The 27109-nt window shown below is 47.3% G+C and overlaps 1 protein-coding gene and 1 pseudogene across 2 annotated transcripts; one reads left to right on the forward strand and one right to left on the reverse strand.

Moving 5' to 3' along the window:
- Positions 1-36: 36 nt before the first annotated feature.
- LOC144113466 (uncharacterized) lies at positions 37-18190 on the forward strand. Its single transcript, XM_077646555.1, has 2 exons — positions 37-107; positions 14951-18190. The coding sequence occupies exon 2, from the start codon at positions 15029-15031 to the stop codon at positions 17354-17356; it is 2328 nt and encodes a 775-aa protein (XP_077502681.1). The 5' UTR covers positions 37-107; positions 14951-15028; the 3' UTR covers positions 17357-18190.
- LOC144113144 (uncharacterized) lies at positions 18152-26172 on the reverse strand (annotated as a pseudogene). The gene is made up of 2 exons (XR_013310655.1): positions 25447-26172; positions 18152-21872 (listed from the first exon to the last, which is right to left on the reverse strand). The product of XR_013310655.1 is annotated as an uncharacterized LOC144113144 (transcript).
- Positions 26173-27109: the final 937 nt, after the last annotated feature.

Below are 27109 nucleotides of genomic sequence, written 5' to 3' on the forward strand. Positions count from 1 at the left end.
TCATGTGCATCTGTCTTGCTTGCACTTACAGGTGTCCCTTTGCATTGTACTGGCTGCACTGCACCCTACAACCAAGTTCTGTAGCAGGCTGGCCAAATCCTGATCTGGTGAGAGGGTACATTGTTCGCTCTGGTTGCAGCTAGGAATCACGGTGGTATAATAAACCGATTCCATGTAATTTTTGAATTTTCCGCCCTTTCTCATTGGCTGAAGTGATGCCGCGTTGTGTTCGCTCTTTGTTACTGGATGAAGCCAAGGGCGTGTCATCACTCTGGCCAATGGCAAAGGGTGGTAAATTCTAACACTTTATCAATTCGGGAAGGAATAATTATATTATACTGACCCAGACCGCACCCCAGGCCTGGTTACTTACCTCCATCGACACTCGTATTTTTTTAATGCCTTGCAATCAGAACCTCCATGTTGGAAAAATATCTCTGTCTTGGTTGGTAGGAAGTGGAAAGAGGAAAGTGGGAGAGGGAGAACAAAGAGGGTGAGAGGTGGCAGGTCGAAAAGTGGAGAGGGAAATCCTCTTAACTTGCTGGGGAGATGAGAGCGAGGGCAGACGAGAGGGTGGGAGGGGAATGGTAGCAGGTAGGGGAGAGAAAGAGAATGTGTGTCTGCCATTTCCTACACATGCAAGAAAACGCATAGAGAATATGCCTAATACTAATGCATTTTTACTACATCAGTTACACTTTCATCGTCCTCCTAATTTTTCTTCATTTTTATTCTCTGTAGAATTTCATTGGCACTGGTGTTCAAACCATGGTCCTCTTGCAAACATTCTTTGCATACTATGAACGTACTTTAATAAAACAAAAGGTCTGTTGCAATTCAGCGTCAGGTTGCACTAGGCATTTTTTCACTTGAAGGTTGAAATGAAGAAGTTTTATTCATAACGTAGTACTGGTAGTTACAAAGAAAATAATATACAAGAGGTCATCCTAGAGTCGGTGACTATATCGGGGCCTCCTTTGACTTGCAAACAGGGGAGATGCACACACGCGCTTTTGTCCTGTTAATTTGCGCTGTGTTCTTTCGTATCACCAGCTCACTTAGTGTTTTGGTTTTTTCCCTGAGGCCTCAAGCTCCCCACTGAAGTTATATTCGTGCAGATGCAGTAAATCAGTCGTAATTCCTGTTGTTCTGGCATTCCTACTGATGCCTGTAACAGCAACAGAAAAAAAGAGAATGGCTGCTAACATACAATTTTGCAAAAAATGCTCACATCCTCTATTTTTAATGAAATCACTGGGAATAATTATCTGGTAAAACTGCATGACATGGATTCAAGCATTTCCTTTGCTTGCTATTAGCCCTCAGGGTATTTTTCATTGCCTGCATTCTTTTGGAAGTCTCATCGGAAAGTACCTTGCATGTTTGGGATGCTGTACTGACATACTCAATATGAGCTGCAATGCATGTAATGTGGTAGGAGTTCTGTTCTGTATGTTCTGCAAGCAAAATTAGTGCTTTTAGCTGTAGAAGCAAAGAACAAAGTATATTTAAAATTTGTTCAATTTGGGTGCTCTGTTTGAAAATGCAATCATTTACTATAAAACGCAAACGGTTTAATGGTTTATGGAGTTTAACGTCCCAAACTGACACAGGCTATGAGGTACGCCGTAGTGGAGGCCTCGAGATAATTTTGATCACCTGGGGTTCTGTAACCTGGGGTTCTCTGGAATTTCACTTCCATCGAAATTCAACCGCCGCGGTCGGGATCGAACCGCATCTTTCGGGTTAGCAGCCAAGTAGCATAACCACTGATCCACCGCGGCGGCATGAAACGCAAACCTTAGCTCAACACGCTCACTCAACACGCATTGCAACTCATATTGAGCACGATAATACATATATTCAGAAATATTGAGTTGTGGGTATCCTCAGACAGCGAGTGTAAATGTGTTACCTTTGTGTGCCCATGCAATGTGTTTTTACTTTGCATATGTTGTCTTTAGTGTCGATATTTTGGTGGAATTTTATGGTGCTACCTGTTGCATTTTTTCCAACTCTTTTATTTAAAATAATTTTGTTCCCAACACGTGCGTGAAATATCGAACATTACACTAACAGAGCTGGACAGGCAGCTTTTGAGTGCTGGAACACAGTGGAAGAGGTTTGAAAGCTTGTGTAACTTTTTCTCCCATCTCTTGAATGTTTGTAGGACTCGTAGATGAGTTTAGTTTAGTTTATGGGGGTTTAACGTCCCAAAGCGACTCAGGCTATGAGGGACACCGTAGTGAAGGGCTCTGGAAATTTCGACCACCTGGGGTTCTTTAACGTGCACTGACATCGCACAGCACACGAGCCTCTAGAATTTCGCCTCCATCGAAATTCGACCGCCGCGGCCGGGATTGAACCCGCGTCTTTCGGGCCGGCAGCCGAGACTTAGGTGGGCTGTAAGTTTTGTACAAATTCATCAAGGGCATTGTTGCACTTAAAACAAAAATTGCTAGCAAATTGCAAAAGTTAAGGTCTTGAAATTATGATTTTACTTTGTCAGAAGCAAACGTGCTCCACAGTGGAAAACAAAAGAAAGTAATTAAGAAGTAACAATGGGAAGGTGGGGAGGCAGGGACACTGAGCACAAATTGGGGGGACTGTGATGTTTGAATTGGACTGTGGCATCACGCTCACTTTTTATTATTCATACCTAACATGAAAATGACACCTCTGCTATTTGGTTTTCTGCTCTTAATTATGATTTATTTTGACGATTAATTTTCCACCTGTCATATTTCTTTGTGTGGGTGCTCTTATTTCCAAATTGTTCTAGAGCGAGATCTCTACTCTTCAGGGTACAACTTCCGATTTCGATGTGGATAAGACAGTGGCCTTGAATGTCTCACAAGATCAAACCGAACTTAACTTCGTGGCGATATGGCCCAAGCTATGGTAGTATGACCACGTGATCATGTTGACTATGACCATTGGGTACTTGGCCTTGACGTTTGACCTTGACATTACATTTGAGGCAGTGGAGACCATGCTTGACAGAGCTTTCACTCATTTAACTAGGTTCAAGCCACGTTGAACCCCAGCCACTGTTTATTTATTTATTTTTTTATGGCTGGCTTTGGTTTTGCATTCAGTGTCTGCATCCAGCATTCACGTGTGTCCGACAGTTGGACATGGCAGTGGGGCACTGGTGTTCGTAAAAAATTCTCATGCTTAGACTGTCTAATATGTACCTGCACCTCGTGGGGGTCGCTTGCTGCGGTAAACAAAATTGCTGAAATAACCAGTGCACAGACATGTTGCACTGCAGCATGATTAAAACTGCACCAGATTTATCTGTTCTCTTCAGTTATTTGTGAATTTTTGTTATTGTGTACATCACTTGTTGCAATTCATTTTCTCTCAATGTACTCAAAGTGCAATGGTGAGTTTCGTGATAATCACTGTGCTAATGACCAAACTTCTGGTGACATTTTGTTGCAACTGTTTAAAAATTTTGACCTCATTCCAAATGTAAGACAAAGTAAGATGTGTCAGCAGCTTGCTAAACAAGTGAGTGTCTGGGTTTCGTACCTGTGAGGTAGTCTCCACATCAGAATATTTTGATATGAACAGCAAAAGAGAGATTGAAATGTGGACACTTCAACAGAGATCTACCTGGTCAGGAGGTGTCACTCCCATAAAAACCTCATGAGAGAACTGATGTTTTGGGGCCGACTCGGTGCCTTGTTCAAGGTTGTCTGGATAGGGCAAGAGATGCATGCTTTTTTTAAACCTTCTCTTGGTCCACTACCCCAGAAGGAAGCAAATTGCGAAATAATTAAGTAAGATTAAAAATTTCAAGAGCCAAAGATATTCTACAAGACCATTGTTAATTTCTGCAACACTCCAGTTTATATCAGATTGGCTCTGGTTGATTTAGTTTATGGATGCTATTAGTACTCTGTGGAAGCATATGTGGTCTCATTTTCCTCAAGATACAGGCCTATAGTTTCGGATTCTGGTGTGCAGATGCGGGTGCTTATGTGCTCCAGCTATTTTTTCCTATTTTGACTGACTTTTCACCTGCCGATGAATTTTATTGTGTCTCCCGAAGTCCATGAAGGTGCCCGGCACCTGCCCAGCCCATTTTCGGGACCGGCACTCCGTTTTCGTGACCTACATGGACGCTTGTTTCCACCGAGCCCAGCGCCAGCCTTGCTACGCCTACCGCCGCTGGCGATAGGCTCCGCTTCGCAGCCGGGATCAGTGCTTCACCAAGCATGGACGTTGTCACCATGGAGGGGGAGGATCTAGCCTCTGAAGAGTATATACCCACAGACTGGACCTACATAGCCCACTGCTACACTTCATCATCTTTGAAACACACTCCCAAGCCACCGCTGACGATGTCGCCTTCCGCGTCCCAACAGCCACCTCCCTCTTCGTCAAGTAAGCTGCCTCGCCACGCTCAGTCACTGCCACGGCTCCCTCTTGAAGACTTTAAAGTCATCATTCGCCCTTGCGGGGACCTCAATCTGCGTGCCTGGGGCGAGAACGCTCTTCGCAGAGCAATCACCTCAAGCCTTGATTTTACCTACTCCGACACCGCAGAGGACCGCCTTCAGGTGAATTTCGTTTACAACACCCTCACCTTTAGCACCCCAAACCGGGACCGCGCCATCACTTACACGAAGCTCAAGGCAATCATCCTGGGTCCGACAAGCTACCCAGTTGCCACCTATTTGGCCCCACCAGGAGCATACTCTTGAGGTATCATTCACCGGCCAATACGTGGATGAGATGCAGGAGGAAATCATGGAGTACTTGATACCCCAGAATCCAGAACACTGCATTCTCTACGCCCGCCATTTAGGCAAGACCCAATCTATTGTCATCACTTTCGCAGGGACGAAGATCCCCCGCCAAGTCTCCTATGCCGGCAGTGCTGTGCGCTGCTACATTGTCAAGAACAAAGTGGAAGCTTGCCTTAACTACATGTCGCAAAACGGGACACCGAGAGGACGTTTTCCCGTCTCCCAAGCTCTCCACGCATCCTCACTGCGGAACTCGCGACCCTGACCAGGCCGATGAATGCACCCCCACTTCTGTAGTTTGTTCTGGTCCTCACCAGACTGGTTCCTCCAAGTGTAAACGCCGCTATAAAGTGCCTCCTGTCGTACTGCAACGCCAGCTACACGCTGCGAACTCAGACAGTGCCTCCACCTCCCATCATTCCCAAACCCGTTGCCAAGGGGCTGAGAACACCTCGGCCAAAATGGATTCCGACCGCTCCTCCTCCTCTTACCGGCGCTCTAGCCGGAGTCGCTCACGGTCCTTCCCACCCCTGGACTCCAGGTTGTCTCCTCGCCGAGAGTCCTCCACGAAAAATCAGGTGAACTGGGCAGTCGCGACTTCCCCTCTCAGCAGTTTCAGTCTCGCGATTCAGAGCTGCAAGCCCTGCGCGATAACAGCCCTTAAAGCTAGCAACTATAGATTACAACAAGAAAACGCTTCTTTAAAGCGTCCACCCTTTGCACCCGATCCACCATCTCAAACAAGTCCTACTCTACCCCTTCAACCTGTTCCCATCACCTCGCCTCAGGCGCCCACATCTGCTCCATGCTCCACTGCAACCAAAAAATACTACGTCAAGTCCTCCCTCCAAGCGGAAATCTACCTCCCGCTCAGAACGATATGTTAATTTTGCTGACCTTGAGGAATTTGAGGCTCGCCTTGAAGACAAATTAGAGGCTAAGATTAATGCTAAGCTCGAAGCAAAATTTGCTGAGTTCTCTCGACAAATCCAACAGCAAATGCACCAGTTCCAACAACAAATACAACAGCAAATCCAACAACTTAATACCCTCATGCAACAATTCCAAACACGCGTCACAGGTTTTGAAGCTAGGGTAGACGCATCGGCCGCCCTCCTCACGACACGGGTTAAACCATACGATCGCTTGCCTCCTGCTACAGCCCCCAAACCCATCTTAGCTTCAACCATACTTCACTATGGTGCCCCGCCACCTACTTAACGTGTGGCAATGGAACTGCAGGGGGTTTCGCCGCAAGCGAGGCAACCTGCAGCAATACGTCCAAAATTGGGAGATCCCCCTGATATCATCGCCCTCCAGAAGACTCATGGCCCAGTGAAACTACCTGGCTATAAACCATACTCCCCCCTAGATGTCACTGCTTCCGACACTGCTATTTTGATTCAACGCAACCTGCCGGCCGTCCAACACACCTTAGACGACTTTGGCGTAGACAGCGTCTTGCTCGAACTCCTCCCTCGTAAAAGGGGCGACCAAAGCCTCTTCATTCTTAACCTTTATAGCTCCCCAAAAGACAGAAGACGCGACTTCACCCCTCTTCTTTCCAGTGTCAACAAGCTCGTGCACCATTCAGGTCTCCTCATTGTAGGAGATTTCAATGCCCATCACCCTGCTTGGGGTTACTGCGCCGCAACCGGAAGGGTAACAATCTGTGGTTACGGGCACAGGAACTGGGCTTCACCCTTGTTACTGACCCTCACACTCCCACCCATGTAGGAAACAGCGTGTCTGTTGACACTTCACCTGATCTAACATTCTGAAAAAACGTGCGGATCGATCGGTGGCTCAACACAGGCAATACCCTTGGCAGCGACCACTATATCCTCGCGACCACCCTCAGCACGTCCCTGTACCGTCGGAAAGGTCGCCCGAGCCTAATCACAGATTGGGACAAGTTTCGTTTCCTATGTGCTCAGAACGCCCCTACCTGGATTAATAACCTGGATGAGTGGATCTCCAATCTCCAGGCAGATGTTTCTGCTACTACTCAGGAATCACCTGCCACGACTGATCAATCCAGTACAGACAGCCGTCACCACCTATGGCAGGCCCGCGAAAAACCGCTGGAAAACATAACGCCACAATAGAATGCTTCGGTGTCGAATAGCTCAGATAGACAGATTGAAGTGCACGCTCTCTCATTGGCTACCCAGCAATGGAGTCAAGTTTGTGACAGCATGCTTGGCCAGCTCGGGCTAAGCCGCGCCTGGCACCTTCTCCGATACTTTTTAGACCTGGACGGTTGCAAAACATCCCAAGACAGCATTTCCCGCACAGTCCATCAACACCCCGGCTCAGACCAGGATCTTCTCGATGAACTTCGTGTCCAGTACCTCAATACTACTTCCCCGAACCCTCTCCCCCCCTACATGGGTGGTGCCAACCCTGCCCTCGATGCGGAGATTTCAGAGGCTGAGGTAAGATTTGCTCTCACTCAGCTCCGCCCTAACTCTGCCCCAGGACCAGACGGCATTTCCAACAAAACTTTCTGTAATTTAGATGACCCGTCCACTGAGGCTCTCACTGCCTTCATGAATGATTGCTGGAGAGAGGGTGAAATCCCTGCAGTGTGGAAAAATGCACGCGTGACTTTCATACCGAAGCCAGGCAAACAACTACCTCTCGAGCACATCTGCCCCATCTCCCTCACTTCCTGTGCTGGGAAACTGATGGAGCACGTCATTCTCAACTGTCTTAATCATTATGCTGAAAATAATGATCCCCTACCTCGCACCATGATTGGCTTCCGCTAAAATCTCTCTACGCAAGACATTATGCTAAAGCTCTCTCTCAAGATACTGTGCCCCTCTACCAGAGCAGGCAAAAAGGCTATTCTAGGGCTTGATTTAACTAAAGCATTTGACAATGTCTTGCAGGAAGCTATTCTCGCTAACCTCTCCCTACTAAATCCTGGTCACCGTACCTACGAGTATACACGCACCTTTCACTCTGGTCGTACAGCTGAAATTAGCTTTGGCTCTCTCCTCTCTGACCCTATAACCTTAGGTAGCAATGGCACCCCCCAGGGATCCGTTCTCTCCCCCTTTTTCAATGTTGCCTTGCTCATGCTACCTTCAAAATTAGACGCCATCCCCCGGCTATTCCATACCTTATACGCAGACATCATCCTCTGGGTTTCAACAGGCAACGATGCTGAGGTTGAATCCGCACTTCAACAAGCGGTGGACGTCATTGAGCGCCACGTAGCCGGAGCCGACCTCTCGTGCTCACCTCAGATGTCCGAGCTGCTGCTCATTCGAGGTCAACCAGGCCTCCACGGCCATCCTCTCATCTGCATTACTGCTAGTGGCCAACCCATACGCGAAGTAACCACCATGAGGGTATTGGGGCTTCTCATCCAGAGCAATTAGAGAAACACTGATACTCTGGCTAAACTCACAGTCTCTGTCTCGCAGACCATTCGTCTAATTCGTCGCATTGACAATAAACATAAAGGCATCCGAGAGGCTGACCTCCGATGTCTTGTTCAGGCATTTGTTATCAGTCGCCTCACATATACCCTCCCTTACCTCTACCTTAGCTGCCAGGAATGGGACCGCGTTGACTGCCTTATTGGACAGGCATACAAGGCGGCTCTCCATCTCCCCCACCGGACCCCCACGTATAAACTACTGGCATTAGGGGTCTACAACACTGTGACGGAGCTCTCAGAAGCTCATCTCAATGCTCAGTACGAGCGTCTCACCCATACCTCGACGGGACGTCACATACTCGACAAGCTTGGACTAAGCTTTGAAACGACCATCGCCGACAAGGCCCAGCTTCCGTCCCATATCCACAGCAACCTTATCGTTACCCCTCTCCCGAAAAACATGCACCCAGAGTATCATGTCACTCGCCGCAAGGACAGGGCTAAGTCTCTGCATAAAAAGTATTTAACAGATCAGGCAGCGGTCTACGTCGACGCTGCCGAATACTATGATTGCGATGCTTTTTCGCTCGCGGTTGTAAACTACTGTGGACGGCCGTTGGTTGCATGCTCCATTGCCGTCAGATCGGCTGAAGAGGCCGAGGAGGCGGCCATAGCCTTGGCGATAGTCTCCACCTCTGCAGAAACCATCTTCAGCGACTCTAAATCTGCAATTCGTAATTTCGCCAAAGGCCAGGTCTCCCCCGTCACCCTATCTCTCCTCCGCTCCACCAAGGACCAAATCCGCCCGATCCAATTGATCTGGGTCCCTGCGCACTCATCCCATCCAGAGAACGAGGCGGTGCACAATCATGCCCGAATATTCGTCGACCGGGATGTGTTGTCGCCCGTCCTGCGGACGGCCGACGGCGAGAGATCGTATGGTTACATTTCATGACATAACCATGCACTACCGTATAGGTAGACTTCTATGTCCCCCCACACATACTTCTCTCATCAAACCCCAAGAGGTTGCATGGAGGCAACTCCAAACGAACACCTTCCCCAACCCCGCAATATATGCCCGCATATACCCTGGGGTCTACTCTCCCTCCTGTCATCTATGTGGCCAACATGCCACTTTATCCCATATACACTGGGCTAGCCCTCAGGACTCCCCTCCACGAGGTTTGCAGCTTTTAAATCCAGATCAGTGGGAGGCCGCATTGCTCAGTTCTGACTCGGACACACAGATCCGGGTTATGACGAGAGCCCTAGAAGTCGCCGAACGTCACGGGCTCATGGCCACTTGATGAGGCTATAACCCCACACCAACTGCTACCTTGGTCGACGAAAATAAAGTTTATCCTCCTCCTCCCAAGATACACTACTGTAGCGATGTTGTGGCATTGATGTCCTTCCAAAAGGTATTGTAACACCATCATGTCTGACATATCACATATCCAACAAAATATTAACATTTCTTCACAATGTGTTAGCCGTTGAAAATGCAACACCTGCCCTGCCTGCCACTACTTATGGTTCCAGCAGCTACAATGTCCTGGCTTTGAAGTTGCTGTTTCATTATTGAAAAGTGCATTTAAAATGATCGAGTTGCAGAAAACGCTTTGCTTCGCCAGGCTACAAGTACCACTTTGCAAGCTTTGTCAGAGCAGGGTAGAACAGCCACCCCCCCCTCCCCCGTTTTTTTTTAACTTTCCTGTTTTTAATCTGTGGTTTCACTCATATCTGAATACATTACTTCATTCATGTCTTGGAAGCGAATTGCCAGCTGCATTTAGCAAGCTAGTTGTATTCCCTCAAGTCCACACAGTGGGATGTTCCCTGGACGGATCTTTGATAGCTTTTTGATAGAAGCACCTGTTACACCATGCACTTTTTTGTTAAACAATGAGCGAGGCAGCGTGAAAATTTCTTTGTGCCATACTGTTGGTATTTATTTGCATGAACACCCCACTTTGCATGGCATGGTTTAGTAAAATATCAAGTGCTTGGACATTGCAACCATTTGAAGAAACGGGCATTCTTGATACAGTCACACCTTTTATTTTTTTTAAATTACAGCCGATCTGAGAAAAAGTGATGTTTGCTGTGCTCGCTCAAATCAGTAACAAGATCTAAGGTGCAGAATTTGCTCACAAGAAACCATCTTTTTTTGGCAGTAACACACTTTGAGAAGTAGCTGCGAGTTAACCATGTGCACATTTGTGCACATGACATCCGAAAGGGTGCTAGCATGTTGGAGATAGTGTTCCATAAACATATAACTTTTCTGATGTGGGAATGCTGTTAGCCAGCGGGGGTTACTTTAGTCGTGCACATTCCATTTGGCTTTAACAATGAAATAACCATAGGTGTCACTGGTTCAGTCTTTCATCAAGTTCTTGCAAAATCTCACCCGAAGCTCCACTAAATGCTGCCCCAAAAGCAGGTTCTGTATGCATAAGAGATAGATGTGGACAAATTCGTGACTTTCATCCAAATTGAACCTACAGTCTCTCGATTCCCAGTCGAGCACCAAGCTGACTGAGCCATTTGCGGCCCCTGTTGCTACAAATGCTTAGCGAAGTAATTGCGTAGTAGGTGGAATAAGCAGCATGTGCTGTTTTATAACAACAGTAATGAAGGCTTCAAAGGTGTCCCTGCAGCGACTCAGTGGTTGTGGTGCTCGGCTGCTGACCTGAAAGACGTGGGTTTTAATCCCAGCCGCGGCGGTCGCATTTCAATGGAGGCGCAAGGCTAGATACTCGTGTACTGTGCGATGTCGGTGCATCGTATGCCCCCCAGGTGGTCGAAATTATCTGGAGCCTTCTACTATGGTGTCCCTCATAGCCTGTGTCGCTTTTTGACATAAATCAAACCAAACCGAAGGTTTTAACGGCAATGTCAGCAATTAAGGGGGGGGGGCCTGAGCCTGAAGCACACTATATTCAGGGTGTTGATACATCCAGCATGAAGGGCTGCCCACATACCTGCAAGAATATTTCATATTCCCCGTTGCTTCTACTGCTTTCCCTCTCCTCATCATTCTTATTGCACTAAAAGGTATGCATTGTTGCTGGTGATCATCTTCCACATGGAAGCGGGAAGTTGTGTTGAAATTTCACGGCCCGTGGCTCTTGAAAGACTGCAGCATCAATTGGTTCATGGTGACCCTGCTGTTGTTAATATTGAAGCTTGTTCTGATGAACGGGGAGACTGTTGGGTGCACAATTTATGAAAATAGCGGTAACATGAGCCCGAGTTGCACTGAGATTAATTCGCTGGTGCTGCAAGCTGCTTATGATGTCCTGTTCAGTGACTGTGCTTTGTAAATTAATATTTTTTGTTTGCATGTGGTTTGATTTATGTCTGACTTGGACATGTGTCATGACCCACAAGGCGAGCGTGACCCGTTTTCTCTGCTTTGCCACAAATTAATTATTACAGCTCATATGTCTCTGGCTAGAGCATTACGTGGAACTGGACCTCATCAAACGCTGTGGCAGAACATGCGCAAAAAAAGGGCATGACATCACTTGGGATGACATAGAAATTGTCGCTACCAAAAGAAGCCTTTCAGCATGGCTGCTCCTGGAATCACTGATTATACAGTTAATACTGAATGCTGTCAACAGAACTAAGGGGAATCTTCACCCGGCTTATGCAAAATTAGGATGTCGACTTGTCAAAACTACTGAAGCTGCTTCTTGCTCAGCTGGTTTTTCATTGTGAACAAGGAACTCTTTTTTGACAATTGGGCAGCGACCCAAGACTCGTTCAACCATTTTAGTGGTAGAAAGATGACCGACGCCAACCTGGTTAATTTTTTGAAAAACAACGTTTCAGGACCGGCTCGGTCCCTTCTTCATGGTGTGACTACGGGCGAGGCGCAGCTTGGCTTTTTAAGCCCTCATGTTGAAGACTTCCGGGTCAGTGACCACAAACCATGGATGTAAAAGGGAAGTGTCCCCAGGAAGCAATTAACATTCTTCCGTGTCTGTTGGATGTGCCACGGCCTTGCCCGTAGTCACACCATGAAAAAGGGACCGAGTCGGTCCTGAAACGTTGTGTTTTTCAAAAAAATTAACCTGGTCGGCGTCAGTCATCTTTTCACTACTAAATTAAATTTCCCAACCAGACAGACATCTGTCAAATGTTTTCTTTTGAGTTGTTCAACCATGCTACTACCTGACCATACATCGTTCCGTCAAACCCTGGATTACCTTATATGAGGAATGGGCTTAGCTGAGATGTTGCTGAGTGATAAATGATGCCATTGAGGTGAGAAAAAAAAAAGGAAGGGGGGGTTGAAAGGCTTGTGTGATGGTAGACAAACTTCTGAGCAAAATTGCAAGTCTTTTGCTGTAACACAGAGCAGCTGCACTTGGCTCAGGTGTTCATAGACGTACAACATCATGATTAATAGTATTCACTTACCATTTTCAGAAAGTGCTTCAGGCCTCTTTTAACCGAGATGCACTGTAAATTGTAACAGTGATGTGTGCATCATTGTGTCGTCATTGTATGTATTAAGGAATGTGAAAGTGTGTGTCTTAGTATGCATAGTAGGGTGACATATAAGATTAAACGCTGTTGGTTAGTATCGATAGGGTACCACAGTCTAGTTAAAAAAAGATCGCTCTCACCAAGTGTTTTTTTTGTAAGCTAGAAAAGAAAAAAAAAACGAAATACAGGTGTTGGCACCTCTCGTGAATGTCTCAAATGAAACGTGTATCAACATTTTTGGGTGAAGTTCGTCCCAGATGCTACACTACGTGGCCTTCACTTTAATACAGTGGCTGATCCATCGTTTTCGGTAAGGCTGCCATGAATTTGAATGCACTGGCGGGAACATTTAAAAATATTTTCTTGTTTATAAATACTTCTTTTGCTGTCGGATCAGCGTCAACACAGCCAGAAAGAGAATCGATTTTTACTGAGCGAAATAATTTAGTGAAGTTGTCCTCAGAGGAGCAGCCTGATTCTTCAAGGGAATACTAGAATTTCTTGTACCGAAAATTGCCGTTGAAAAACAAAATGCTTTTGCTGAGTTGCAACAAAACTTGTGCAATAACTGGTTCTGGAAGTAGTATCTCAGTTTCTGCCGAGTACTCATTTTAATGGTTACAATGTATGGTTACAATACATAGCGCAGCAGTGGCCTAGTGGTCCGAGCATCCACCTCGCATGCAAAAGGTGCAGGGTTCGATCCCTAGTGTCGCCGGGTAAGGCCAATTCACACGACGGTCCGTTCGCCCACGGCCCGCGCATCATGTATTTATGCGCCACTAAAAACTGGCCTGCGATCCGATGACGTCAAGCAGATGCGACGGACCAAAAGAGCAAATGACACGCTGGGTGTACCACTGTTGCCAGATTATTTTAAGGCGTTTGGCAACGCTGGTCAAACTGGTCCCCTCCCCTGACCCATGACTGCGACTGAATGGTGGAGGTGCAGCCCTTTGTCCAATTCTTCAATGGCCTGGGCTGGGCCGTCTTGCTAGACCAGTCATGGTAACGAACGCAGTGCAGCTTGTCAAGGCAGCGCGCCAGCTCAACGCCACTCAGCGAAATGCGGCAGCCGAAATGTTGGCAAGAGCGGTGGTTGCCAGAGCTAGCGCGCGTGTCTTCGCGGCCCACCGCTAATTCCCGCGAGGGGAGAGGCACTTCAACTTCCTTGGCATTCCAGTCCGTGGGCCGACAGCATGCCTCTCAATTTGGTGATGCACGGGCCGCGGGCGAACGGTCCGTCGTGTAAATCGGCCTGTACCCTCCGGTGATACAATGGGTACAAGCTTTCCCCTGGTCTGGCGCTCGGCTTATTTAGAGTGAATTGCTTGGGAAATGGGTCTTTGACCCTACCTTGAGTAGAAGAAAAATACCTTGTGCTATGGCGCTCTGGCCACAGATGCCCTTGTGCCATAAAAAAAACCATAATTATCACATACAATACGTACAGTCCTGTGTAAGCTGCAACCAGTGATGCCAACGAGGTGACTGTGTGCACTTTTGCACTATGGTTAACTTGGCCAACATCAGAAGAACCACAATGTTTGTTGCTGCATTTCCTTGTTAGTGAAATTAAACATGTACTTCCAACATGTAAGTGTAACAGTAAGTGTAAGTGTGCACTGTGGAGAAAGCATCTTGGCACAATTGTGTTTCACTAAAGAGTGCATTTCTCTAAAGAGGCATTGAAAGTGATTACTTAAGCATCTCAGAGAATTAATTGTTCACTGCTCAGTGAATATATAAAAAAAAACTTGCTTTAGCTCAAATACAAAAATTCGTAGCTCGAATCAAAGTTGTACTAATCAACTACAACTAGTTGTAGTAATCAAAAATCGAAGTTGTAGTAATGATTAGCTGATCTTAAAGATAGGAAATTAATTGGACACACCAAAGGTAAAGCGACAGCAGTATATCCCACCAAAACTGTCTTTTGCCTTTTCTTTTACGGTTGTCAATTTTGAGTAATTTTTTCTGTGTGGGTTTCATTAGTGCCTCCTAGCAAAAAAGTTATAGCGAGTGGAATTGAAAGGGTGCAAATGTAGACACATTAACTCAGTCGTAATATATCGTATTTTATTTGTGTGCTAATGCTTCCATGTGTGTAGAACCATCAGCTGATTGCCTTTTGGGTACACTAAAAAAAAAACTTTACGCTCATATGTTCTGCCAATTTGGTTGAGTAACGAGTCCTTTTTTGATTGAATATTGCTGTTTGTTAATTGAGAAGTTGTGTTGTGTTAGCAAAACATTGATGTGCTGTCTGTTTTTTTTCTTCTTTTTTTAGTGTTTTAACATACTGCCAAACACCTACAAGTTGGGGTCCGCTCAAAAGGATTTCACTAGCTGCAGCGAGTTTTCCAGCATGACCAGTAGAGATCAAGTGGGCTCAGATGTAGCTGACAAGCTCTCATCAATCAGGCTTCCAACTCTTCCGCAGCAAGATGGAGCTGGATACCGCGCTGCTTCAGATCATAGTCCTGCTGCTTTAGGGCATACCAGCCACAGTTCTTGTTTGCCCGACAAAAGTGGGGGCGGTGAACCAGAATTGTTCACAACAGCAAGTGACACATCATCGCTGGTTGCTCCTGTGTGCCCACAGGAAAAAACAGCAGGCCTCAGAAACCTTGGAAGTCATACTGCAGGTATTCAAAAGCCCACTAGAGACCTTTGTGGTTTTCCAGGTGGAGCAGGGGCCAGCCTGCTTCAAAGCCCAGCAGTACCAAGTGAAACTTTGCTCATGGATCTTGAGACACCACAACAAGAGCAAAAGACCTCACAGTATTCAACGAACTCCAATGACAGTAGTATCAAAAAGCCCTTCAGTGATGTGCAAGGGCTGCCGAAGGAAAATGACCTGCCAGAAAACTTGGCAGGGGCATGTGGCTTGTCATTGGAACTGCCCGGACCTTCTGCAAATGATATACAAGGTGTTGTGAAGCCAGACATTGATGAGCTGGACTTCCAAGGTAACTCGGCAGTTGCAAATAAGCTGTCACTAGTACGGTCTGCAAAATCTTCACCAGAAAGGCTGGAAGACAGCCAAAAAAAAACAAGTGACACCTTTGCTGCAGCAGCAGACTACATCAGTGAAGATAATTTATCAATCGGTGGCAAGGTCACTTTGCAAGAAGACTCTGAAGCGGACAGAAAAACTCCATCAGTGGACATACCCAGGACTCTGCAAAAAGAGCAAGGGAGCACTGAAAATACAGTTGACCATCACGATGCAGTTGGTGCTCCAATTCCATGCCATACTCACGAGCAGTCTAGTTTGTCGAGTGCCTCTTGTGTCAACTTGTTAGGCCCTGCTGAGGGTTCTTTATCAGCAGTCTTGCACAATGCACAAAGGATGTCCAAGTTGGAGAGCAGCGAAAGGAAAGATTACCATGACTCAGCTCCAACAGCAAGCTGCACCAGTGAGGCAAGCTTGCCAATCAGAGCCGACGTCAGTTTTCCAGAAAACTCAGAAGTGAACAGCAATACTCCATCAGCCGAGATACCTAGCACTGTGGAGACAGGGCTGAGAGGCACCAACCGTACAGTTGACGGTCATGTTGAAGCCGGCGGTCCGTGCAATACTAATCGGGTGCCTAGTTTGTCAAGTACTTCTGAAGATAGCGTGCTAGACGACGATGAGGATTCCATGTCAGCAATAATGCGCATTGCAGACGCCATGTACAAGTTACCAACTGGAAGCCCATGCCCCGTCACCTCAACTATTGGCAACTTCCAGCAAATATTCATTTCACCTTCAACCACAGCAGCAAAGAAAACAGCAGATGTGAGAGGTACAGCGATAATGCCAGCTCATTCAGGGGACGGCAGTGGCAGAGGGACAGAATTAGCAGAGATTCCTTTCATGCATTATTCTAGCAGTGGTGAGACTACTTGGGGAGGTTCCTCATATCATGTTGTTCCAACTGCTTCTGCAGTGCCATTGGCAGGTGTCTCGAGTGGTGCAGCTAGCCAAGCAGGGCTGGTAAGCAGCAGCGCAGTCCATGAGCACGCTGTTGCCTTGACTGCAGAAAGAAGTGTAGCTGGTGCTAAGAAAGTGGAGCACATTGTGGTTACGTTGCCTTCAAGGAGTGCTGTACCTGGTGAGAGTTCACAGGCTATAGAGACTATAAACACAAGGGCAGAAGGACTGAAGCGGCCACACTCCAGTGCAGGCAGTGAAAACGAAGGGCTCTCTGATTTCCCATCTCGGCTAGGTTCTCATAAGAAGCTGGCCGTCATAAAAAAACTCTGTCCTGAAGACCTGAGCACACATGTGGGCCGAACTTCTCGTAAAACAAAAGGAGGAGCTCAGGCGTCACAGTCAGCTGGCAAGGGACAGCAGGCAGCGATGCAAAGCCGACAGCCAGCAGCGCCAAGAACAGGACGAAAGCAAGTCTCTGGTGGCCAGCGGAAAGGCAAACTACTAAGCAAGCACCCGGAGCACATGGTTCCCAATGTTCTGCACCCCGTGCCGAGTCCCTTGTCCAGCAAGTCCAGCTGTGAAAGTTCAAAGCTGAACAACGATGGCTCATCAGGTCCTTCTGATACCAAAAGTGCTCCGTATTTGTCCGCTAAGCTCAGAAGCATGAGATGCTCTACTGGGCAATCTTCAAGCACTCCTGCATCCAACAGGGCTAGCTCCATGGAAACAACCCGGAATCGCACTCAGAAAAAATGTAGCCTATGTAAATAGGCAACCGTGGCTGTCACTCGGCTCTAGCCAGCCGGCCACTGTACAGAAACAAAGTACCTGTGATAAAGTCAAAATGTAAGCGGACAGTGAAGGACACTGGTGATGTTGACATGGACCTTGATCGTTACATCTCTGAACTTTCGGCCACTAAGGACCTTGAGCAGTACGAGAGTGTGCTGTCAGATCTGTTTGACAGTTGTACAGTATGGTACACTGTTAAAGGGAACATGTGGTGGCGTGAAGTTGACTTTCCGCGAGGCGCTGCTGCGGAAAGCCGGAAAGAATGCTGAGCTGATTATGGTCCGGAGTTTTTTTCAGCATTCTCTCCCCTTACATGGATCTCGTTTTTCACACCCACAACGCATCGATTATTTCTTCTCGCTGCTGAATTGGCTTTTTATATTCTGTGGTCACGTTTCGTGTGAAATCAGCAACGTTTTCTGTGGACTAGATTATCCACGTGTGAGTGATTTGGTTCGTATGCCACTCAACGTGTACTCTGCGCGTGTTCCCTTTAACAGTGTACCATACTCTACATAGTGTTACATTGCTGTGCTGTACATGCTTCGTTTTTTGAAGTTCAGTTGCTCAGCAGGCCACCAGCAAAATGTAAATAAACCTCAATGTTTAAGGCCTCATAGTACAGAGTTGCCATTTTTATGCAATTTTTCCTGCGCTGTGCATTTTTTTGTTTGTTTTTGCTGAACTTGAGCATCTCAGGAGGTCACTGGAAAAGTTTAAATAAACATCAAGGTTTGGGGCCTTGTAGTCCATTGTAATTTTTATTTAGATTGCCTATAAAAAGCAACACCTACACAAATTGCCCACTTAAGTTATGAAAGCTTCACTATATGAGCCGAGACAGAGCACCACAATCAGCAGTACAGTGTTCAAGTGCCACACAGTGGGCACAGCAGTGAACAGCACTGGTAAGTAGAATGCAAATTGCGCAACAACTGCGGCTAGTGTCCCCTCTACAGTCTTCGACGTTCCAGGCCACTGATGCTTGCCCGGCTTGGATCCAATAACAGAAGCTGCAGTGTCTCCAATGCCAAGAGCTACTGTGCAGCTGAGAAGAATTAGTTTCTTCTCTGGCTCCCCAAACTGTACAGGAAAAAGCAGCAGTGATGCAGCACACCCAATAAACAAGTAGACGGGCGTTAAAATGAATGCCCCAGCATCCTTCTCATCAAGAAACATGGCAAAGGTACTTTGCAAGCATGTCCCCACAGGTGGAATTTCCAGGGTCTGGAACAGATCGAGCAGAACAAACACTATGAGGATAGCACCACATGCAAGGTACATAAGGTCCGGGTCTAAAAGTATTCCTGGCAGAAACACTGACACGACTGCTGCATGGAAAACTTTACGCACAACTGTAGAGCTGCTGCTGTACTTTGTTGAATACCAGTGCACAAATAATGCAGCCGAAGCACACATGATAAGCCACGACACCATGAGCGAGAGTCTAGTAGAAATGCTGAAGCAGCGGTACACAAGCAGACTTACAGGTTCCGCACCGACCATGATGCTGCACAGGGGATAGACTAGCACAGCAGCAGGGAAAAGGAGGCCCATGCAAAACCCAGCAGGCCTTCGCAGTGCTTGCATTTTGGTCACTGCTGTTCAAACAATGCAAGGCTGAAGAGCCCCGCTTGAAGGAACCCAGCCGATGAACATTTAAGGACACAATTGTTTTTATAGACAATGCGGCATGCCAGGCTGCATCCTGACATAACAACGAATGTTGTGATTGCTTGGGAAGCTATCAGCAGTTCACCGAGAGTGAATGACTGAGGCGAGTAAGACGGTAACGACAACACAAGAGAGTTGAAAATTCCCACTGCTGCCACGGAAGCCGAGGCACTCCACAGAAGGGGAATGCTTGTCGCCGCAGCGAGTAAAGCCGTGGTCCATGCAGCTGACACCATGCAGATGAGACTGCTAGTGACCTTGAAGATAACGGCGAGAGAGAGCAAAGAGTCTGGCTGCAGACAACTTTGGCGAAGGTATAAATGTCATAGCTATTGCCACCTGTGAGCAGGCAGAAGGGTAGAAGAACGGTCAGCCACAACCCACTGTCGGCGTGCGGCCTCTGGTTGAAGTCAGATTCTGACTGCAGCCAGCGCAGAAACAAGGACAGGATTATCAGAACGGCCATTACAATCATGAATTGTGCGAGCATGCCAAGACAAAAGGCAGTCATAAGTATGCCCGCTGCGACGATGAAGTACTCCAAGTGCATTCGTGCTCCTTGATTCGCAGCCGTCATGGCAGAGTTCCATGGACAAAATCGGAAAATGTCGAACTTCTTGACCGCAAAGATCAGAATGCCTACGAATCGAAGCGATATGCGTTACAAAACGCGCACGAGACATAACATCGCGTGAACGGACAGAAAACACATCACATAGGCTTCATGGCGCGTTATGCTGCCTTTCCGCAAAGCTCAAGGAAAAGAAAAAAGCCACAGTTTATGGGGGTTTAATGTCCCAAAGCGACTCAGGTTATGAGAGACGCCGTAGTGGAGGGCTCCAGAAATTTCAACCACCTGGGGTTCTTTAACGTGCACTGACATCTCACAGCACACGGGCCGCTAGAATTTCACCTCCATCGAAATTCGACCACCACGGCCGGGATCGAACCCGCGTCTTTCGCGCCAGCAGCCGAGCGCCATAACCACTCAGCCACCGCGGCGGCTTGCCACAATTTTGTAATGACCTCACCAAGGTAGCAAAGCAAACCAGGTTCCGCATGCTACATCTGGCAGCTTAGCTACACCCACTCCGCTACAAGCGAAAGCGGCACGGCCACAGAGAAACATACATAAAGAGCGGACACTCCCGCAGGGCCCTGCTAGGGTCCCTAGAAATACTTGCAGGTATTTCTAAGGACCCTAGCCTTGCGGCTGAGCTACTACACTGCCGCCAGTGCCCTGAGCGGGTGGTCAGACCGCTAATTTCATCCTCCGAAAAGTTGGGCTGTGCTTCAGCTCTTTCAGTTTCGATTTCGAGAGCAATGCTTTCGATTCTGATTTACTTTTCACTATTAAAATATTCAACTACATCATCTACGTAGAGCACAAGAGCTTTAATATTTCATTTCTAAGCATGTCATACATATAGATGTAATAAACTCTCGGATCGCAGAGGATCTCTGACTTTTACTGGAAATACCACCAAGCTCCTCGAAGAACCTACGCAAACTGTACGAGTTCATGCAGGTTGGAATATTGCAATCAGAGAGCTGTTCTTTCTTTAACCTTGTCCCGTCAATAAGCCGCCTCTTTCAGTTGCAGATAGAGAAGGGAGTGGTTTCACACGAAGGGTTTATTTTTTCTTCTTTCCAATTTGAACTGTACAGAAAAAAATACTGGATCTCCCACATTTTATAAAATACATCATAATACAAAGAGCAACAAGAAAGAAGTTATGGTAAAGCCGGTGGCACCATGTCACGAACAAAATAAGATTGCACATACGCTCTGCAGGTTTGTCATCCAAAACATTACTTGTGCGAATAACACAACAGGAGTTAGCACATATAGACATAGGCAAGGGGTTAAAAAGGCACGTATAGCACGTTCGATTCCTGCACATCAGCAGCTTTGAGCGATAGGCTCATAGGCTGTTCAGAAATACAAGCACAACATATTCAATACAACATAGTAACACAACAGTAAGCTTGCACTCTTGGTAAAAAGCGATTATTACGATTTTTTTGGTCAAGGTGTAGAGACCACGCAAAAAAAATCCACATTTGTGCTGCAGGCTCTTGTTCTAAAACAAGACAAGTATGGACAAATGGCAAACAACAGCAACGTAAATAGTCTCTTCGAAAACAGCTGCACTTGCCTTCGGGAACAATAAAAAAATGCAACTTTCTACAAGCATTGTCCTACATGTACAGAATTAAGTCCGCATCTTTACTAATCATCGAATTTAGCAAAGGGAAGGAAAGATGTAATGAATGATCAGCGCAATAATGATCTTAACGATGGATATATGTACGCGAATGCTGTCTATTGGCAGCGATGAGCAACAATGGGACATCAGGCTTTAAATTTGCCCATCTGTCTGCCAGACACTGATTTCTTGAAGCGAATGCTGTCTAAGTTTCTATTGAAACGTACATGCCAGAAAAGGTGAATTCTATATATTTTATTGAGAAATGTATGTTTCAATCACTGGGATTACACCGAGTGGGTCCTGTGGTAATCATAAATCGTAGCTAGAAAAAGACAATTTAAAGCTTCATTGGCCTGGCGATTTTCTCAAGCGTTTAAATACACAACAAGCACACACTGAAAATTACCTCGAGCGAGCTGACAAGAGTATCTTATCTTGTAGGCCTGCTGAACAGTAGGAATAGCCGTCTTCAGCGAACTCATCCCGGGGTCCATGAAGTCATCTGCGGTGAAATATGGTCCCCGCAGATGCGGTACATGGCGTACAGCTGGGTCGGCGACTTTTCTAAGAGGTCGCACCTCTTGGCATCCTCGATCCAGGCCTTTGATCTGAAACAATTATGGCGCAGTATAACCTGTAATTATTTGCTTCACTGGCTGACCAAAAAAAACATGCGCATAGTAGCCGGTTCTAACAAGAGATTGGCAGCACTGTTTCATATTTTCATTAAAGGATACACAGAAAAGGCGTCAATCACCTGCTGTCATGAGGAATACGGAACAAACAACTTAGTCCCCGGCTTCCTTTGTCTTCGCCAGTTGTTCCCACACCATGAAACGCAGCAGTAGCTCCCGTATTTTAATCCGCTCCGTGGCATAGTAGTGTGGGCTTGTGTACAGACTGCAGAGATTGTTGCAGTCGTCAAACGGCAAAGAGATATATCGCCGAAAAAAAAGGATAGAAAAGAAAAATAAACTCCTTGATGACAGTAATTTATAATATGTTTGCAGGCAAACATGTTAACATATCGTTCATGAAAAATTCTAACTAGCTTCAACCCCTTGCGGAAACCAGCTGACGTAAACTGATTTTTTGTCTATAAAGTGGCTCTAATTGTCAATGGTTACAGTGTTCTGAAAGAGTTAATAGTGGGAAGGGTGAAACGGGTTTCAATGGGAGGCACAGAAGCAAAAAAGCGGTCGGCCGCGAGCGGCGCTGCTGTCGAATACTGGAGGGGAAAAGCTGGCCGTCTGCGTTGCTGCGTCATTGCATTCAGCGAGTTTGAGCGTTGTCGCTGGGAAAGGGTGGCGCTTTAAGCTCAATGGGATAATCATAGCGGGTAAGCGCGTCCCTCAGAGTAAACATAAGCAAAAAGTCTACAAAACGTGGGTGCTACTCCACACCCAGCCGACCGTGAACATTTCGCCTGAGTGGGGCACTCTGAGGATGCATTGCCAACCAAAGGCACATAGAGCGAAAAACCATCTGGGGCAGGGAAAGTGCACTGCAGAGCAAGTAGGTGGCCAGCGAATGTGGGCAAACTTGACGAACAATTACAAGCGATGAGCAGTGAAGCTCGAGGAGGAGGCGAAAGAAGATTAGCTAAATGATCGAAATGGACTCATGAAACCACTCGGCAATAGCACGAAACGACGGTAAAGCAAGGATGGAAGGGTGTGGACGAAGAGTAAAAGGAACGAACGGAGATGTTGGAAAAGGCAAAGTGAAACGTTTGGATCGGTTTTATGAGGTTAAACCTGGGGTTTAACCTCGTAGCCTGAATCGCAATTGTTACAAGTGACTCGGCCGTGTTACGAAGGGCGCCGTAGCCACTCTGGTTAATTTCGAACCCCTGGGGTACGTTCTTTAATGCACGCTGACATCGCACAGTATACGCGTGCCTTTATAGCACTTCGCCTCGATCTGAATGCGACCGCTGTGGCCAGGATACAACACGAATCTTTCGGGCCAGCAGCCGAGCGCGCACTACACAACCATTGATCAGTCATCACGGCGGCGAAAGAAAAAGGAAGCGCGAAAAGAAAATGCAATACAGCAAATGCTCATTTAGCAGGAAAAAGAAGGCAATAAATAAAACTATGGGAAAAGATGAACAGATTAGAGACCTATGTATGCCGACCCGGACAGAAATAGCATTTCCCTTTCTGTGAGAATGAGAGGGCTCGCTGATGCGGCAGAAGTAATTTGAACGGTTTCCGTTATTTTTTTGGCAAGGTGGCCACTATTCGTGATCACTCAGCAGCTCTCAAAGACTGGCACCTAGGCAGCCGCAGTCCCTGCAGTGACACACCATTAAGGCGACCGGCACGGTACCTTTGAATCACTCTTTCCATGGCTTGAGCACCAGTACAAAGTGGAAACGGGGCAGTTTTCTGCATATATGTATCATGTGAATATAACAGCTGTTATTTTATTGGTGGTTTGGTTTGGTTTATGGGGTTTAACGTCCCAAAGCGACTCAGGCTATGAGGGACGCCGTAGTGGAGGGCTCCGGAAATTTCGACCACCTGGGGTTCTCTGACGTGCACTGACATCGCACAGCACACGGGCCTCTAGAATTTCGCCTCCATCAAAATTCGACTGCCGCGGCCGGGATCGAACCCACGTCTTTCGGGCCAGCAGCCGAGCGGCATAACCACTCAGCCACCGCGGCGCCGTTATTTTATTGGTGAATATGTCCCATCTAGGAATGTACGTCCAAGCCCAAAATGAATGCTCTATTAAAAACGGAAGTTTGTTGCATTGTGAACTGCATCAAAATTAGCATTTTACAATTCTAAAATTGCATTTTTTTGCCTTGTGGTTACGTTAGCGTTTAACTTAAATTTGAAAAACAGTCACTTCTAATATTAGGCAGGAGTGACATGGAACTAAATTATAAGGCCTGCATTAATTAATTAGTAGTGAAAAACAAAGGTTTGAGAAGAGAGTATTAGAAGAACCAGTAACAGTATGGGTTGCCCATTATAACTAATGGCACAACCATTTTAAAAACTTGAACAAAGAATATGCACTGACACCATGGGTAGAAAATCGCGCACTAAGGCGATTTGCATGAATGCATGAACGGCCTTCATTAAAGAGTGGGCGCGCCGTACTCCCATGCAGCTGAAGGCTACATCTGCCCGTTCCATCAGCCATGAAATGTCCAACTATGGAGGGATAGCTGTAAAACCTGCTAGTAGCGTTATAAGAACGCCTTGAGTGCATATTTTAATAGCATTATGAAATTTTCACGAATAAAACTAGTCAGAACGGTGGTGACTTATTGCATAGGAAAAAAAATAAGGGATCTGGTGTCCTGAACCTCAACGAGCGAGCGAAACAGTAAAAGGCACTTACATCGTTCAAGCGCTATCCTATTTCGTCTGGAAGATATTCCACCTAACCTAGCTTCTTCCAAACAAAAAATAACGAAACATAACCCCTGAAAAACCAAGATTGGCAGTTGCCTTTTGTCAAACAGAACAAACTTGCAGCCAAAAGTTGTAGGTTACGGTTTATGGTGTTGGTTACGAACCCGTGCCGAAGTCGCCGAAGTGTTGAGTGGCACTTCGCCCATAGCGGGTTCGGGCCATACCAAGCCGAGGGCACTGGCAGCGTTCGCCGCGCGCCTGCGCTCGCGCTCCGAAGGAAGGAAGACGCAGTTATTATAGAGCACAAGTGTTTATTACACAGGAAGCTGCATTACATAACACTGCACTGGTGCAGACCTCAGTATACACCCATAGCCCAGCCACAGCACCCGAAAGCGGGCCCGCGGAGCCGCGCGCACAAAGGAAAGACTACGTATACGGACGTGACGGCACAGCTCATAAGGGCGATAGCATGCCGCACGGCCAACCAGAGGGTTAAATCGCGCGCGACACAACACGGAGGATGGGGAATGCGCGGAGCACATCTTGACGACGCAGGTCGCACGTCGATATAGTCCATCGCGCGTACGTACGGATCGTCACCGGCAATGGCCGGCGATGACGGAGAACCAGCCGAATCAGACCCTCCCGAATCCGGAGCGCGTGAGCGCCGCACAGGCGGGCGACAGCACTCCGGAGGCTCGCCTGGACTCAAGCGTTACATACTAGGCGCACAAGGTTACACCACCCGCGCTCTTGGTCCCCCGGCAAAGGCCGGGGCCCCCGGTAGGCGAAATCTACGCACCTTTCTGCTGCCCGAGTCCGTGGCGGTCTCCTCGTTCATTTCCCGCTCGGGCCTCTCGCCGAAACAACGCCCCGCAACTGTCACTCGGAGTGACCCAATGGGGACGCGAGGTCGAAGCGGGAAGAACGGAAGGGAGGGTGATTTACAGCGGTTCTTCAACAGAGCTTCCCTTGGAAAAGGGGATAAACAGCAGCCGCCCGCATTCCGCTCGCGGACGCCCCACGGGGAGTCTCTAACGAGCAAACAGAAACAGCGGGCGCTCATCCCGATCGCTCAAGAAGCCCAATCCCCACAGGTTTTACCATCCCAAGGGCTGCCCAGCGTACGTCGAAGTGGGGGTTAATTTTTGGGCATTGTTCCTCTTCAAGACAAAATAAAAAGAACAAATCGCGGCATTGAGACAGCGATATATTGGTTCCACACAACGTAACGCAAAGATTAAGCCACTTCGGTGCTTGTGAGCGAACAAAAGCAATTCCGCCAGTGACAGAAAGGAGCGCCAGGCAAATTTTCGAGGTAGCGGCCGCCACTGAAACACAGGCTACACAGCCACTGATTTCCCTTTGAAAGGTTAAAAATAATTATCCATTCATTTTTTTGCATCTGCATTGGCAGCCAAGCGGTGATGTATTAAAAAATAGGATACTTATGTGATAACGCCATAAAAAACAGCGCGACTGTCCTGTCGACCCCTCGAAGCCGCGCAGCGCGAAGCGGTATTCACACGGGGGACCTCGGCGCGGAGGGACGGGGAGACGAGGCGCGCTACGTCACCGGCCGGCCAAACCCCTCCCCCGCTCCCAAATTTAGTATTCACACGGGCAGCGGGGAGCCGCCGCGGGGGATCTAGACGCGCGAAGCGGCCGGGCGGCGTGGGAGGGGTTAAAGAAAGGGCCGGACGGCCGGTTTTGCTGTTCTTTGAAGACAGCGAAGGCTAAAAAAAAATAATGAAGACTGAAGGGAGATAAGAGGGAAAAGAAACCGAAAAAGGGAAACAAACAGACTGTTCCCAGCACCGGAGCTGAATACACGTCGAACTTTCTGGCGCTAGAGGATCCAGAGCAGGAAATGGACGTCGCACAAAGGAGCAAGTACGTGTTGTTGGCGGCTCTACTTGAAACCGAGGATGACGACGATCTTTTCAAGAAAAAGCGGCGGTGCTGGGTGAAGCCATGGATGCAAGAAAAGTCCCTTGGTGTGCAGCACAGTCTGTATAACACGCTTCGTGAAGATGACCCGGACGAATACCAGAAACTGCTTCGTGTGCCGCATGAAGTTTTCTTGTGGATGCTGGAACGCATCAGACACCGGATTATTATTATTTTTTTTTTTACAACAAAAGCCGCCATCTGGGTTTACCATGCTCAAGGAGCGGGGCTGTGCTGATCTGAGGAGGGAAAATGCCGACAGTCGAGGGGGGAAAAATTAGACGAAAAAAAAGAGATGCGTGAAAGATAGAAGAGAAGAAACTCTGAGAAGATGCAGACAAACACAAAGACGACGTATGCCACAAAACGCATCTTGCTCTAACCAGTTCATAAATATTGGACTTCAAAAATGTTTTTATTAGTGCACGCATTCCTCTTCGTCCAACGTGCGCAAAATCCACGGCAAGAAGTAATACAGCTCCGTCGACAGCGGAGCGCCACTCACAGCGACCCCA

This window comes from Amblyomma americanum, chromosome 1 (assembly GCF_052857255.1).
Source record: "Amblyomma americanum isolate KBUSLIRL-KWMA chromosome 1, ASM5285725v1, whole genome shotgun sequence".
Lineage (NCBI taxonomy): Eukaryota > Metazoa > Arthropoda > Arachnida > Ixodida > Ixodidae > Amblyomma > Amblyomma americanum.